Raw genomic sequence first — 14145 nt, 5'->3', positions numbered from 1 at the left:
CTGGTTTTCAAAGAACCAAAGTGTCTAACCTATAGGCCAATGAATCAATTTCCTGGCAGAATTCTGGGTCATATTACCATAAGTATGGTTATGGAGTATCTAGAAAAGTAATGATCATAAGCACTAGAGCGGCTTCAAAAAAAATTAAACCAAATTAATCTCAATTCCTTTTCTGATAAGGCCATTTGTCTGTTTGATTGGGGTATGCTTAAATATTTAGATTTTTGCAAAATACTTGATAAAGTGTCTCATAATATCCTTGTATAAAAATGGCAGTTAAGGGCTAACAGGTGAATTCAGAACTAGTATAAAAGATGAAGGCAAAGCATATGCATTAATGACTATGGGAGCTTGGGAGGAACTCTACTGAACAATCTCAGGAATTGGTAGTGGGACCTAAGCCACCTAACGTTCTTATCAATGATTTGGGTAAAGGCACAGATAGCAACGTTATCAAATTTTAGATAATCACAAAGCCTAGGAATAATTAACACACTGGATGACAGGATTCAAAAAGATCCTGACAGGCTAGAACATTGGAACAAATTAAATAAAAAGTACAAAGTTTATTATTTATTATTATCTGTTTTATTAAACAGCTAGTATGTCCTGGTACCATGCTATAAGTGCTGCATGAAAACACACATAGCCCCTGTGCTCAAAGAAAATTAAATGTAAAATATACAGATAGTCATTGCAAAAGGAGGGTACCAGAAAGAGGGGGAAGGGAGTGGGAGAGGTCAAGATATGCTTCCTATAGGATGTGACAGTGAGGTGGTTTTTAAAGGAAGCTAGTCCACGCTTGGAATATACAGTCCACAACAGAGAGCAATAAGAGCAATAGGCCTAGAAAAGGGGACTACATAGTGATGGGCCAAACAAAAGCCGAGAGTTCCTTAAGCAGGGGAGGGACCCAGTTAATAGCAGCAGTGTCAGCTCTGTGGAGACTGGACTGTGGAAGAAAACAGATGAGAGCTAAGAGACCAATTAGAAGGTAATAGCAACAATCCAGGTGAGATTGAAAGCTTGAACTAGGGTGTTAGCTATGTTAGCATCGATATCATACTTTAAGATTTGCAAGCTTTGTTTAGGGTCTCTCCTTGGATTCTCACAATAACTCAGAGGTGTCCTCATTTTATAGAGAAAATTGAGACTAAGAAGTTAAGTGATTTGCCCAGGATCATAAAATAGTAAGTTTATAAGCCAGGATCTGAACTCTTACCACTAGGACAAAAGCAGTGCCAAGAGAAGGGCTTGGATATGAAAAGATGTTATGGAAGCAGAAAAAAGATTTAGCAATTTACTCTGCACAGAGAGGACGAAGGATGAGTTGAAAAATACACTAAGAGCTTGAAGTTGGATTACAGAGAATAGCAGTGTCATCAAGTTAGAAGACTGTGAGAAGAAACTTTGTTATTAACAGTCAATATTTATTCATCAGAATGTGAATGTTCTCTATCTGCCAGAAATTTTCTATAAACACCTTCTGAAGGGAGGCATATTAGGAAGTGATCAGGTGCAAGGCAGTGGCCCAGGAAAGCTAAGTTCTTTAACATGGGGCATGGAATGAATTATAGTTCATGAACACTTTAGTTCCTAGTTTCAGAATTCTATAATAATGAATTTCTGTTAACAAAAGGACATCTTTCTAGCTACATCAGTTCCTCGAGCATTAGCAAACAAGTCTTATTTATCTAAGCAGTTCTCTATATCACATACCTGGCATAATCTGGATGCGTGTAAGGAACAGTCCTAACACCTTCCCCTACATAATTCACAGGAAAAGGAAGTATAAAATGAGTCTTCATCTGACATGGTTTGAAAGTAGGGTCCTAAAGAGAAAAAAAAGTATCTTCTTCAGTCTGTGAAGTTTATTAAAATAAATTACTATGACATTAAGTAAATGGATTTTTATTTTTTAATTTATTTGTTTCCTTTTAGTTTACAGGATTCAATTCCACAATTCCTTGAGTTTCACATTTTGTCCCCCTTCCTCCCCTCCCCCCCATGGCGGCATATAGTCAAGTATAGGATCTGTAAATACTTTCACATTATACATTAGTCGGGTTATAAAGACGGATTGTATCTGGTGGAATGAAAAATGGTAAAGAGGAAGTAAATGGATTTTTAAGAAAACATCACAATTCATGATTTTCCAGTGGAATCAGTTATTTCTCACTTCATATAAAGCCCATTAATGTCAGGTAACTCTTCCACTTAACACCATCATGAAAGACTCAATTTATAATGCTTCTAAAACATTATAAACATTCTATGCCCTCTAACAACATCATTCATGCAAACAGCTGTGATTGATTTTAATTCATTCCTTTTAATAGAGAATACAAAATTTCTAGACTGTGCATAATGAACCAAAAATGAATTTTATACATTTAAATGGGAGAAAAATATAAAAGGCAAAAAAAGATAGAAAAAAGTATCATTCTTAGGAGCCAAGGGTTGCATATATGGGGTTCAAAAATCCTGGGCTAAAGAAAAAAAAATCACAGGAGAAAATATTAATACAATTTCAACCAAAGTCCATGTAAATATATACACAAAAAACTACATAAATGTTATATAAAAATAAGAGCAAACTGAAAGTCCTAATATTACATGGTAGAGTCTTTCAACTGAGCAGCAAAAGCTTTTTAGACTAACTTGGGACAATAAAGTCCTTAGAAAATTATGGGATGCTATGTGGCCATGTTTTAAACAAGAAGTGTCAAACAGGCAGCCAACAACACTTCTGGAAACACTCTAAAGTGATTGGACCAGGTTAAAATATAATTAGGAATTATGTTAAATTATATTTATAATGTGTAGTTAGTTTCCTAAGCCAATACGTCGTTTATAGGAATCCTTAAGTATATACTATCCCCTATTGGTGTTGGATTTGGAGTTAAGATCTGAGTTCAAATCTAGCTTCAGACACCTAGCAGCTGTATGACCCGGTAAAGTCACTTCACCTCTGTTTGTTTCAGTTTCCTTAACTCTAAAATGGCAATAATAAGAGCACCTACCTCCTGGGGTTGTTGTGAGGATCCAAGGAGATCCTAAAAATGAGATAATACCTTAAAGCACTTAACATGGTGCCAGACACATGCTAGGCACCATATAAATGTTTATTCTCTTCCCTTCCTTTCTCCTCCCTTCTATTTAAGTTTGACATAATTGTTCTAGACAAACCTACTCTAAACTGTCTGAAGAAATGAAGGAAAGCAGTTTTAAAAATTCAGGTCACAAAGTTCTATAAACTAACACACTTGCATAATAGTTGTACTAAATTATTAACTTACAGTAATTAGCTTTCTTATCATTTGGGGACCATTTATTAAATTATCATCAATTGGTCTGGAATCAACAGGTTTCTGGAAAAAAAAAGTCTTCAAGTTAAAACATGATTAAATGAAAAATAACACAAGGAATGCACATATGTAATAAATGATGAAGCAGCATAATTGGTTTACTTAGCACCTCTACAAAGAGAAAGAAAATCAGTTTCTTGCCCTTAATTTCATCAGCACCTCACTTTTTTTTTTTTTTAAAGCAATTGGTGTTAAGTAACTTGCTCAAGGTTACACGGCCAGTTATTATTTCTGGGTGTGGTGCTGAGTATCTGAGCCCAAATTTGATCCAGGTCATCCCGACACTGGAGCCGGTGCTCTTACTCGCTGAGCCACCTGGCTGCCCCTAAGCAATTGGGGTTAAGTAACTTGCTCAAGGTTACATGGCCAGGTGTTTCTGGGTGGGTGCTAAGTGTCTGAGCCTGGGATTCGATCTCCAGGTCTTCTCAACACTGGAGCCGGTGCTCTTACTCGCTGTGCTACCTGGCCGCCCCAGCACCTCACTTTTTATTTACATTTTACCATCTAGTCCATTTATTATTTTCCCAAAGAATATAGATTCCCGTCCCAAATTAAGTCTGAGTTCACAGAATTGCAGGTAAACATTAAATCTAAAGGCCTCTCTAAACTATTTTGAAGTTTGATTTTTAAGTTTTGGGTATGTGTGCAAACATTCCTAAATATAAAAAGCTCTATTTGTTTTTATTTTTCCAAGGGTAAATCAATTCATTAAAGTAAATCATTTCACAAAAAGTGGAATAAAAAAAATGGAAACGTAATAATAAATAGTAAGAAACACTCAAAAAGAATACACCCAAATGATGACCTCCATTAAGAATCTCCCTAGAACCAAAATAGTTAAAAGATGAATATTAAAAAAATTAATTTTCCCAAGTATTTAAAAAAGTTTAATGGAAGGGAGGGTAAGAGAAACTCTGATCATATCACATCCCTGCTAAAAATTTTCAGTGGTATCTGCTCACTCCACTCTCTCCCCTCTCTCCCCTGGCCAATCTGGGACCCACCAAACAATTTCCTTGCAGTGTTTGTCAGGCTCCTGTCTTTAGACCACCATTCTGGGGCAACAAGCATCAATCTCAACTCTGCCTTGCCACTGACAGCAAGGAGGCATATACTGGAAAATGGACTCAGAGAAGTAAAGAACACAGGGAATTTGAGCAGGACAAAAGAATGCTGAATTGTGTCAAGCCTAAAGACAAGGGGACAGACAGCCCTAGAGACACTTGGAGCTATGACTAAGGCAAGTGAAGAGCAAATTTTCCAATATGGGACGAAGCTAAATCAGCTTATAAATCTAATTCCTGGGAGGAAAGTCAGCATCCAAGGGGAAGAAGTCAGAAGGTGAGTGACAGGGAAATATAACAAAAAAAGACTAGAAACACTAATGATCTGAGGGGAAAAATTTTTTTCAGTTACAAACCTAGAGTACAAACAAATGAATCTAAAAGAAAGATGCTTCTATCAGAAAGAGAGATGGCTACCAAGAAATCAAATAGATTGCAAATTTCTATATAAATACTGCAAAAGAAAGAAAACAGACCAACACCAAAAAAACTAGAACCCCATGGATTCCCAGGAAACCCCAGCAGGATGTTCTCAAATGGTTAAAAAGAGAAATCAGAATCTTGAATGAGGTTAAAAGGGAACAAAGCAAAGAATTTGTCATTTGTACAGCAAAAATAATTAGTAGGAAACCCAAAACACTTCAATCTGAGTATCTCCAAAGGAGTAAAAGGGAGGACAATATTTGAGAATACAAAAGCTAAAAGAAATAATGTTTAAAAAAAAAAAGACATCATCTATATACAAGCAAAACACACTGATCTTAAAGAAAGGATGTAGAGACAAAGATCATACAACTACCATTAGAACATGACTGTAATAATGACCTATATTAAATCAACAACAGTCTTTTACTGAAATAGGATTCTGCAAGGGTTTCTAGTTTGTAGAAATTCTTAGGCTACAATTAAGGATCATCACACCAATGATTCTGGTTTTCTCTTATATGTCACGGTAACTCAAACCAATGAGTATATTATACATGAAGAGTAAATCACAAAATCTGCTTGCAAATTAAATCTTACCTCAATTACATGGGGCCGGACAGATTTTCTTTCCTTTTTACTTCGACCAAGGTTTTTAATGAAATTTTCAACTTCTTTCCCTGCCTGAGATATTTGTTGAGGGACAGCATTCACTGAACATCTGTTTTAAAATGCAAAATATGCATATATGTATATAAGTATAAGCATATAAAATATGCATGCATATATGTAGATTATCAATTAGGCACAACTCCAATGCCTCATTGTGGTGTGGTGATAACCCTGGGTTGAGCCAATGCCAGAATGTACAAATAGTTCTTCAGCTTTGCTATGTAGAAAGAAGTTCATCACCAGTAGGCCATCACTAGGTGGGTGACAAATGCTTTGACCACAGCACAAAATAAAATATAAAATGAACTTCCATCCTTGGCAGCCTCCTTCTGTTCTAGATCAGTGGCAAAGTGATGAAAAAGTGGGCTAAAGGTACTAAGAATATTATCTTTTGAACTGTGTATAAATATTAACTGCTAATACTAAGAGGCATTTGTCCAGTTATAAGCACTGGGATAAATGAATCTTATCAGTCTTGACCTGCTCACTATAGAGCATGGCTTCTTATCCCAGAGTTTATGAATTTGTCTTTTTAACATTTTTGATAACTGTATCTCAATATAAATGGTTTGCTTGGTAATCTTCTGTATTTTCTTTTATTCATTTAAAATTATCACTATGAGAAGGGGTCCACAGGCTTCATGTGGCTGCCAAAATGAGCCCAAGATACAAAAAAGGTTAAGAACTCCTGCTATTCAGAAAATCTAAAGGAACTACTAAATGCAATGATGATTCAAAGTTTCCCCTTGGAGAAGTAAATAAAGGATATCATGAATTTAGCTTTATTATAAAATTAAAGACAAGAAGAAACATTCCAGTAGACACTTCTCCATGCTCTATCTCTGTGATTAAGATAAGTATTGGGCCCTAATAATAAGTATTACTTATAAGATAAGTAAAATTTATGCAACATCGACTGCAAAGGACAAGAATGTAGGGGATTCTACAAATAACACAGGAAGACTATCTAAATTAAAGCAACATGTAAATTAATGCTTGATGAATTAAGAACAGAAATGGATGAAGGGGAAGATGGTAAAATACTTGTTGGAAAATATGACTCACTAAAACAAAGGCTAAAATAAAAGGCTAATTCATAACCTATATGTTATGAATACTTCATAAAATTCTTCATAAAGAACTGGGAGGTGATAGACACGTTAACACCACATTACATAAAAATAAAACTGACTAAATCTTTACAGGTAACAAAAGGCTATTGAAGTATGTCTTTTCTGAATCAACAAACCACAGACTTGTTAGAAGATCAGAATCAATGCAAAATTAGAACAAAAAAGAGAAGACAAATAATGTACTTAAAGCAGCAACAATATTATCGATTTAAACAAACTACTGAGGTTCCAAAGTAGGAAATGGCTGAAGGAAGAGAGCTCAATATAGATTATCACCATTTCTGAGGCAGGCTTATTATCAGTGGTAGTAACTGCAACTATGCGGCCAAAAGAAATGGAAAAAATGCCTCAGTAAGTAAATACTTGGTCTACTTGCCAAGCACAGATATATATGTTAGACAAAGGTAACATCAGTTTAGAATGTAATCTCATTTATACAATATTCCAGAAGATGAAAGTTTATAAAGTAGTCTTCACAAAATAACTAGAAATAGTGGAGGGGAAAAAGAGTTTATAAAAAGCTTGACAAAAAAATTCAATTAAACTAGAGTATCCTGAAAGTATCTAAGAATGAAACTATAATAGATAAAAAATAGTTATCTATTGAGATGTCTATCACAAATTATTTACTCCATTGCTGTAACAGTGAAATTACCCAATCTGGACTCTAAACATGCTGCATGAGTTCTCCAATGCTGAATGAGGAAGTAGAAATGGCATTATAGGACCTAAAGATGAAGAGTGTGTCTAGATTAGACCAAGTATACACAAAGGAGGAAAATGATGGGGGTGACAGTTTTGAAGATGTTAAGGGATAAATAGATATCTGAACAAGAGAAGACAGTAAATGATTAGAGGGAAGAGCAATCACAAACCTCACTGTTATGGGGGGGAGCAATAAAAAAATCTTTATAAGAATAGTTTACCTTGATGCAAAGTATGAAAAGGGAATAGGCAGGTTTCTTACAAATGATATGAGGCTTTCTCAAAGGATATTCTAGAACAGGCTGCAACTTCAAAGTTAAGTCACACAAGAGAATGAAAGAGGCTGAGAATAAAAGACCTCACAGAGTTCACTATACTGTGTTGAAAATTTTAAAAAAAATCACTTAATTTGGCTAAGCAAATTGCCACTATAAATGTTTTGCAACTAGGTATCTCCTAGGTATCCATTAAAGTCATACAAACCAGCCTTAATTCCCCTATGAACTTTCTCTATCCTGCCACCACAACCACCTTACCCCGGAAGCTGTTAGCCCTTGACCTCCTCACAAAAGAGAAGTACAATCTTCCCTTTCGGCCCTTTTTTTCTGACTGACTGATTCCTCTTAGATCTGCCATTTCAAGAGATAGTAGTACCGAGGCCAGTCATATCTGTCTTTGCCTCCGTGCTCCAGCTAAGATCTCTGGACTTTTCCATCATGCCCCCTTCTCCCTCCTTACCATCTTTTCAGCTTCCTTTCATGTGTTGTATTCTCTTATTTAAATATTAGTATCCTGACTGAATTTTCTTTCTCTTTATATTACCATTTCTAGAACTTAGCAGAAAGCTCGGTTCATAATAAGCACTTAATAAATGCTTATTGATTTGACATAAGATTTCCTGAAACAGTTTTGAAAAAGGACTTTTCAACTGTCAATATTAAGTGAAGTATAAAACAAATATTCGCTAGCCAAAAGTATCAAGCACTGGCTGTGAATGATGTTCAGTAGTGTCCAAATGGGAGATGCTCTATGATTGATGAGATCTTCCCAATGTCCTTTTTAACAGATGACAATGTGGTATTTGCATCAAGCCCTGGAACATGGAAGAGTCTACTAAACATAAGCCAGAATCACTTGATATCATTCAGCATAATAATTCACATGGAAAAAACCAAGAGTTAACAATGTTTATTGTCCATAGTGTGATATGTTCCACAGTACTAGATGGAACACCAACAAAGCTATTTCATCAGAATACATATCTTAGACAGAGGTTGAAGATGGGCAATGAACTGGACCCAGAAATAATGAGAATATCCATAATCAATAAAACAATATAAATGCCAAAATAGTCAAGTATTTAACTAATATATGCCAGTTAACAGTCTATTTTACTTTTCTTTTTTAAATGTATATTTTATCAATCTAGTAAAGTGTTGGTGTTTTTTGTTTTGGACCTAAAATTTCATTGGTGTAGGACACTCCCAATAAGGAGTTCCCTCTATCAATGCACATTTGCCACAATCCTACAACTTGTGTTCTTGGGCCATTTCCTGGGGCACTAAAAAGTTAATAAAGGTCTTCCTCAGGGTAATATGTCGAGTCAGTACATATCAAAAATGGAACTTATCTCCCCAAGTCCTTCTGATTATGAGCTACACTGCTATTTACATTTACTCAAGTTAATTACCATATTGTGGAGGATTTTTTTTTTTTTTAGTACTCATCAAAAAGAAAGAAATCAAGAAAATTTTTGAGATTATACACAAAAAACAAATTTATCAAAAATTAGTAAGTCACACACAAAAATATACCTAGCAAAAATTAGTAAACCACAAGGTTATTTATTCAGCTTTCTGAGAAACCATTAATTTTTTTTTTGAAAAATAAATATCTTCTTTATTGTTATCATGGCATATGCCAGTTACAGTGGTTTAAGGGTGTTCACAAATTAATGCTGCAAGTTCAAGCCCTAAATGGAAATAATTTTATGGGAAACACACCATTTCATAAATAAATGCAGACTTCTCTAGGTGAAATGATAAAAATTCTCAAATAGAGAGTTCGTTGCCAAGGACTATATGCTTATGAGTCTAAAACATGTTTATTGTGAAAAGAATGAAACCATTAATTCTTACCTCATGTTATCACAATTTAATAAATGTTTCTTGATACGTGGAAGTTTTCTTAGAACTGGCTTAATGTCTGGCATTTCTGCAACTCGCTTCATTAGTCTCACCTGACCCAAAGCAATAACATACATATAGATGTTACAGGGAAAAGTTAAAACTAGCTATTTAAAAAACAGAATTTCTGGTAGTCAACATAAAAAAATTTAAGATGCCAATAGTTTTTGTGAGTTTGCTTAGTCCAGTACAGGGAAAATTTAAAATCACACAGTGCCAGGTCCTAGGGATACAAAGACAAAAGCCAAGTAGTCCTAGCCCTCAGAAAGCTTTTATTTGACTAAGGGAATGCATTATGTGCATGAATAAGTGTGATAAACAATGTGATAAAAGATGAAAGAAGGGGGCATTAACAACATGGAGGTCAGATTAGTCTTTCATGAAAGAGGTTACACCAACTGACGAAAGTCAATTACTGTGGGAAGTGGAGGTTGAATGCCCCAATATAAATACTTGACTGAGGTTAATAAATTCAGAATAATCAATTATTCCTTTACCTGATCCATGCCATTAAAGGTTTCTAATAAGTCTCCAGCAGGAGTAAGTGTTCTACTAGCTCTAACAGATGCATATAAATGGCCAGAATTAGGAATTCCATTGGAAAGCTCCTGAGCACTCATTTTAACTAATACTTTAAAGTGTTCCTCATCTTCAAAGTGTGGGCTATAAAAAAATAAAAGAACAGTATGTTGTCAATACAAAAGACAATCCCCTAGGTAATAACGGAACTGAAAAACAATTCAACAATGATTATCTATGCCCCTCCCAGGATAAGCTCAACACCTCAAAACTCAGCTCCTAATTCCATGCTTGACTGACACCACTTCCCTCAGCCTCCTTTCTCCTTTGTCCAGAGGGCTGGAGGACAGAGCACCAAACTCAGGATCACTCCACTTCGCATCTGCTGCTCTGCCTGGTTTCAACTCTAGGGAACAAAACTGTCCCTGGTGTCCTTGTTCCTCCCCCATTTCCTACCTCCTTTTGTATGTCATATCCCCATTTTGATTCATGGTAACCTTATAGAGGGCAGAGACTGTTTTTCTTTTTTACTACCTGTATCCCAGGCACTTAATAAATGTTTATTGAATTGGATCTATGTTCAGCTTGGGTATGCAACACTGAGAAGCCACACAATTCTCATCTTTAAGATACTTACAATCCAGTAAGTGATATCAGACTTTACACCAATAATGAACAAAAGATCCCCAATCACATTTTATCAAATTAAATTATGATTAAATGAATTAAGTGAAGTCAAATAAAGTTGTTTGAGAGAAAGGGGAATGAGGGAAGATTCTGTGGAAGAAGTAGACCTTGAGAGAAGAGATGAAGAGAATCCTACTTACACATAGGAAGTAGTATGGGCAAACACACAGTGAGAAAGTGCAGAGCAAGTCTGAGACTAGCAAGTTGGTTGGTATACTATGTACAAAGAGGAAGAGTAAGAACAACAGATAGAAATGCTACTTGGAGGCAGACTGTATAGAATGTTAAAAGCCAAGCTAGAATTTCTGCTCTATTTAATAGCCAGTAAGGAGCAAATGAAGATATTTTAAACTTATTGAAAACCTATACTGTATTAATTTATAAACTACGTAAAAATTTGTCATAATCTGGTCCAAAGTCCAAAAATTTTTTTAAAGTGAACTATCAATGATTAAGCACTATGACTAAAGTCCTCTTTATTCCTAGGATTTAGACTTTTAGAGTATCTAAAAGGCAACATTATGTGAAAGTAATCAAGCCATGTTACTTGTTAAATATTTCACTCCATAAATGCATCATGTCTGATAGATTTCGATCTAGGCACAAAGATGAAAAAAGCACACCCTGAAAAGAGAAAAATAAAATCCACTGTTAGCCAATCTACAAAAAGCTAAATAATATTTTACAACCCTTTTAATTGACTTCTAAATTGCAGTTGTGACCATGGAAAAGAAAAAATATTATTTACCTGTTCATACATATCTAAATCTGAATCATCTGGAATCACATGAGGGGAGACCGACATTCCTCCTGTTTTTAGTTCTATTTGCTGAGCTTGTTCTCTATAGTCATAAATGCCACAACCCATCCTGTTAATAAAGAAATATTCATTTAAACTTCATCATTATTTTAAAATATATGTATATAGGGGCAGCTAGGTGGCGCAGTGAATACAGCACCAGCCCTGGAGTCAGGAAGACCTGAGTTCAGATCCGGCCTCAGAGACTTCACACACTTATTAGCCATGTGACTTTGGGCAAATCACTTAACCCCAACTGCCCTCCAAAAAGCAAAAAAAAACCCCAACATTTATATATGTACGTAAATATAAAATCTCTATTAAGTATCCTAAATCAATTCATTATATAGCATTGAAGAAGCTATTCTTATACTTTATCACAAAATATCTATGAAGTGTCCACGAATTTTTAAGCACCCCTCTAGATGTCTCTAATAATCCCTTGGGAAAAGAAATTTACAGTTGACAGATTATATGTGTATATGTATTTACAAATGTCTATATGAATTATACTAGTACTGTAAATAAATCATAAATTTTAAAAATATCTGTCCATCTCTAAATAATTAATTCTTCTAGCCCTTTCCTCCTCTATCATTTTCTTTGCCCTATTTAAATGGTTCAATGTTCTGGCAGCCAAGGAGGAAAAGGATGAAGCAATAAGTGATTCAATGTATAGCCTCAGATACAGGAAGTCTGACTTCCTTGGTCATCTCCCACACAAAGTTAGGGTGCTTAACAATCTGTCAATCCTTCCTGGAATTGTCTCAACCCAAACTGCAAATATGGTACATGACCTAGACAAAAGTAGAGCCAGAAGAATAATTATGAAGACTCTATTATGCCAAAAAAAAGTATCAATTTAAAAAAACAATAAGAAATAAAATAAAGATTCAATGAAAAAATTAGTGTAAGCAAGGGCAGAATAGTAAAAAAACAAAGGAAAAATTAACCCGCAAAAAATTTCAACTTGGAATTTGTCAAAGGAATGATAGATCTGGAAAATAAGAGGAAGAAAACATATTGGTATTATCAGGCTTCCCAAAAATTGTGAAGAAAAAAATCTGGCCAAATGATATATAGTAAGAGAAAACTTCTGGAAAATAATGAAAGAGGGGTACATAAAAAACTGGCAGAAGTGAGCTAACAATGATGAATGCCAAATTCAGCTCACTCAGACAATATTTTCAATGCTCAAAATAAAAACACCAATGAAATTACTTTTAAGCAAACAAGAAGTAAGGCATCACATATCAAAAACCTATCACAGAACCGCACAAAATTTTTCTTCCAAAGAAAAAAATGACAGAAACTGGAATCAGATAAACTCAAAGTTAAGACACTTAATCAAAAAACTGGCTAAGTATAAGTAACCCTTTCAAAGATAAGCAATGGTCATTGAAGCTGCATGAATGTGAGAAATTTATGGCGGTAAAAGTTAACCATATAGCTTCTGACATGAAAATAAACACAAGAGCACAAGCTGTATTAAGCTAATAAATACTGAAATCAACACTGACAGTTGTAATAAACTAGCCTCTTTCTCAAGGCAATCTCCATAGAGTGATTAAAAACAGTAATATTATATGGGTTAATAAATTAGTGAGCCAAATAAATGGGTCTGACGGGATGAGGTGGGGAAGGAAGGAAAAGGGAAGAGAGTAATAAGTTCACTGGATCACAAGGATAGGGACTGGACCTGTGACTTTATCAGTATGGGAACTCCCATGAGGTGAGTGAGGAAACTCTTTGTATCAATGCAGACTGGCACCCTCTCAACAACTTGCAATTGTAGAAAGTAGCCTAAAGGACTGACAAGTTAAAGGACAAGGCCAATGTCACAAAGAGTCTATATGTGTAAGAAGTGGGGAATCTAAGTGTCCTTTACTTCAAGGTCAACTCTAGCCACTAGTCACGCTAAACTCTCAGCAGATCATACACTTGTACATATGGAGGCAGAAAGGTTTCTGGAGGTCATCTAGTCTAACTCTCATTTTATAGATGAGATAGTCCAATTAAATGGGGTGCGGGGGAGGAGAGAGAGTAACAAAGGGAAATGCTATCCAAAGTAACCCTCTTGCCTCAAACATTGTGATGTATCTGAAAGACTATATTAGACCATAACGAACAAACAATATGATAAATCATATAAATAAAAACCATAAAAATCATGACTGTATCAAAAGATACAAAAAGGCTTTTGATAAAATACAAAAATCTTTTGTTAGAAACTAACAGCTAGCATTCTATATACAGGAAACCATTTTAATACACTATTATTATTATTTGACATCATTTCAAAAGGAAATAATAAGGAATAAGGAAAAAAAGTTTTTTCCTTTAATTTTGAATTAAGTTCAAAGTGAATAAAAAATCTGCCAAAAAAAGTGACAAAACAAAATAAAAAAGAAAATAGAAAACAATGTGAAATTTCTCATTGGAAAAACTGACCTGGAAAACAGATCCAAGAGAGATAATTTAAGAATTAAGAATTACCTGAAAGCCATAATAAAAAAAAAATACCTGGACATAATACGGGGTAAATTATCTCACATAAAAGAACCAAGAAAGAGTTATAATGGAGGGGAA

The 14145-nt window shown here is 34.8% G+C and overlaps 1 protein-coding gene across 1 annotated transcript in view; it reads right to left on the bottom strand.

The window, feature by feature from the left end:
• The window catches only part of PITRM1 (pitrilysin metallopeptidase 1), a 42380-nt gene that overhangs the window by 4337 nt on the left and 23898 nt on the right, over window positions 1-14145 (bottom strand). The window contains exons 17-23 of the mRNA XM_069086532.1: window positions 11506-11626; window positions 11305-11381; window positions 10049-10214; window positions 9504-9604; window positions 5456-5576; window positions 3300-3371; window positions 1720-1832 (exon numbers count right to left, since the gene is read on the bottom strand). Coding sequence (XP_068942633.1) covers window positions 1720-1832; window positions 3300-3371; window positions 5456-5576; window positions 9504-9604; window positions 10049-10214; window positions 11305-11381; window positions 11506-11626 — 771 coding nt within the window. The remainder of the gene's footprint in view (window positions 1-1719; window positions 1833-3299; window positions 3372-5455; window positions 5577-9503; window positions 9605-10048; window positions 10215-11304; window positions 11382-11505; window positions 11627-14145) is intronic.

Source organism: Petaurus breviceps, unplaced genomic scaffold (assembly GCF_028583685.1).
Source record: "Petaurus breviceps papuanus isolate PSGF00001 unplaced genomic scaffold, PetGlider_PUasm1.0 178, whole genome shotgun sequence".
Classification (NCBI taxonomy): Eukaryota; Metazoa; Chordata; class Mammalia; order Diprotodontia; family Petauridae; genus Petaurus; species Petaurus breviceps.
The sequence above is the reverse complement of the archived record's forward strand: the minus strand, read 5'-3'. Positions and strand labels throughout refer to the sequence as shown.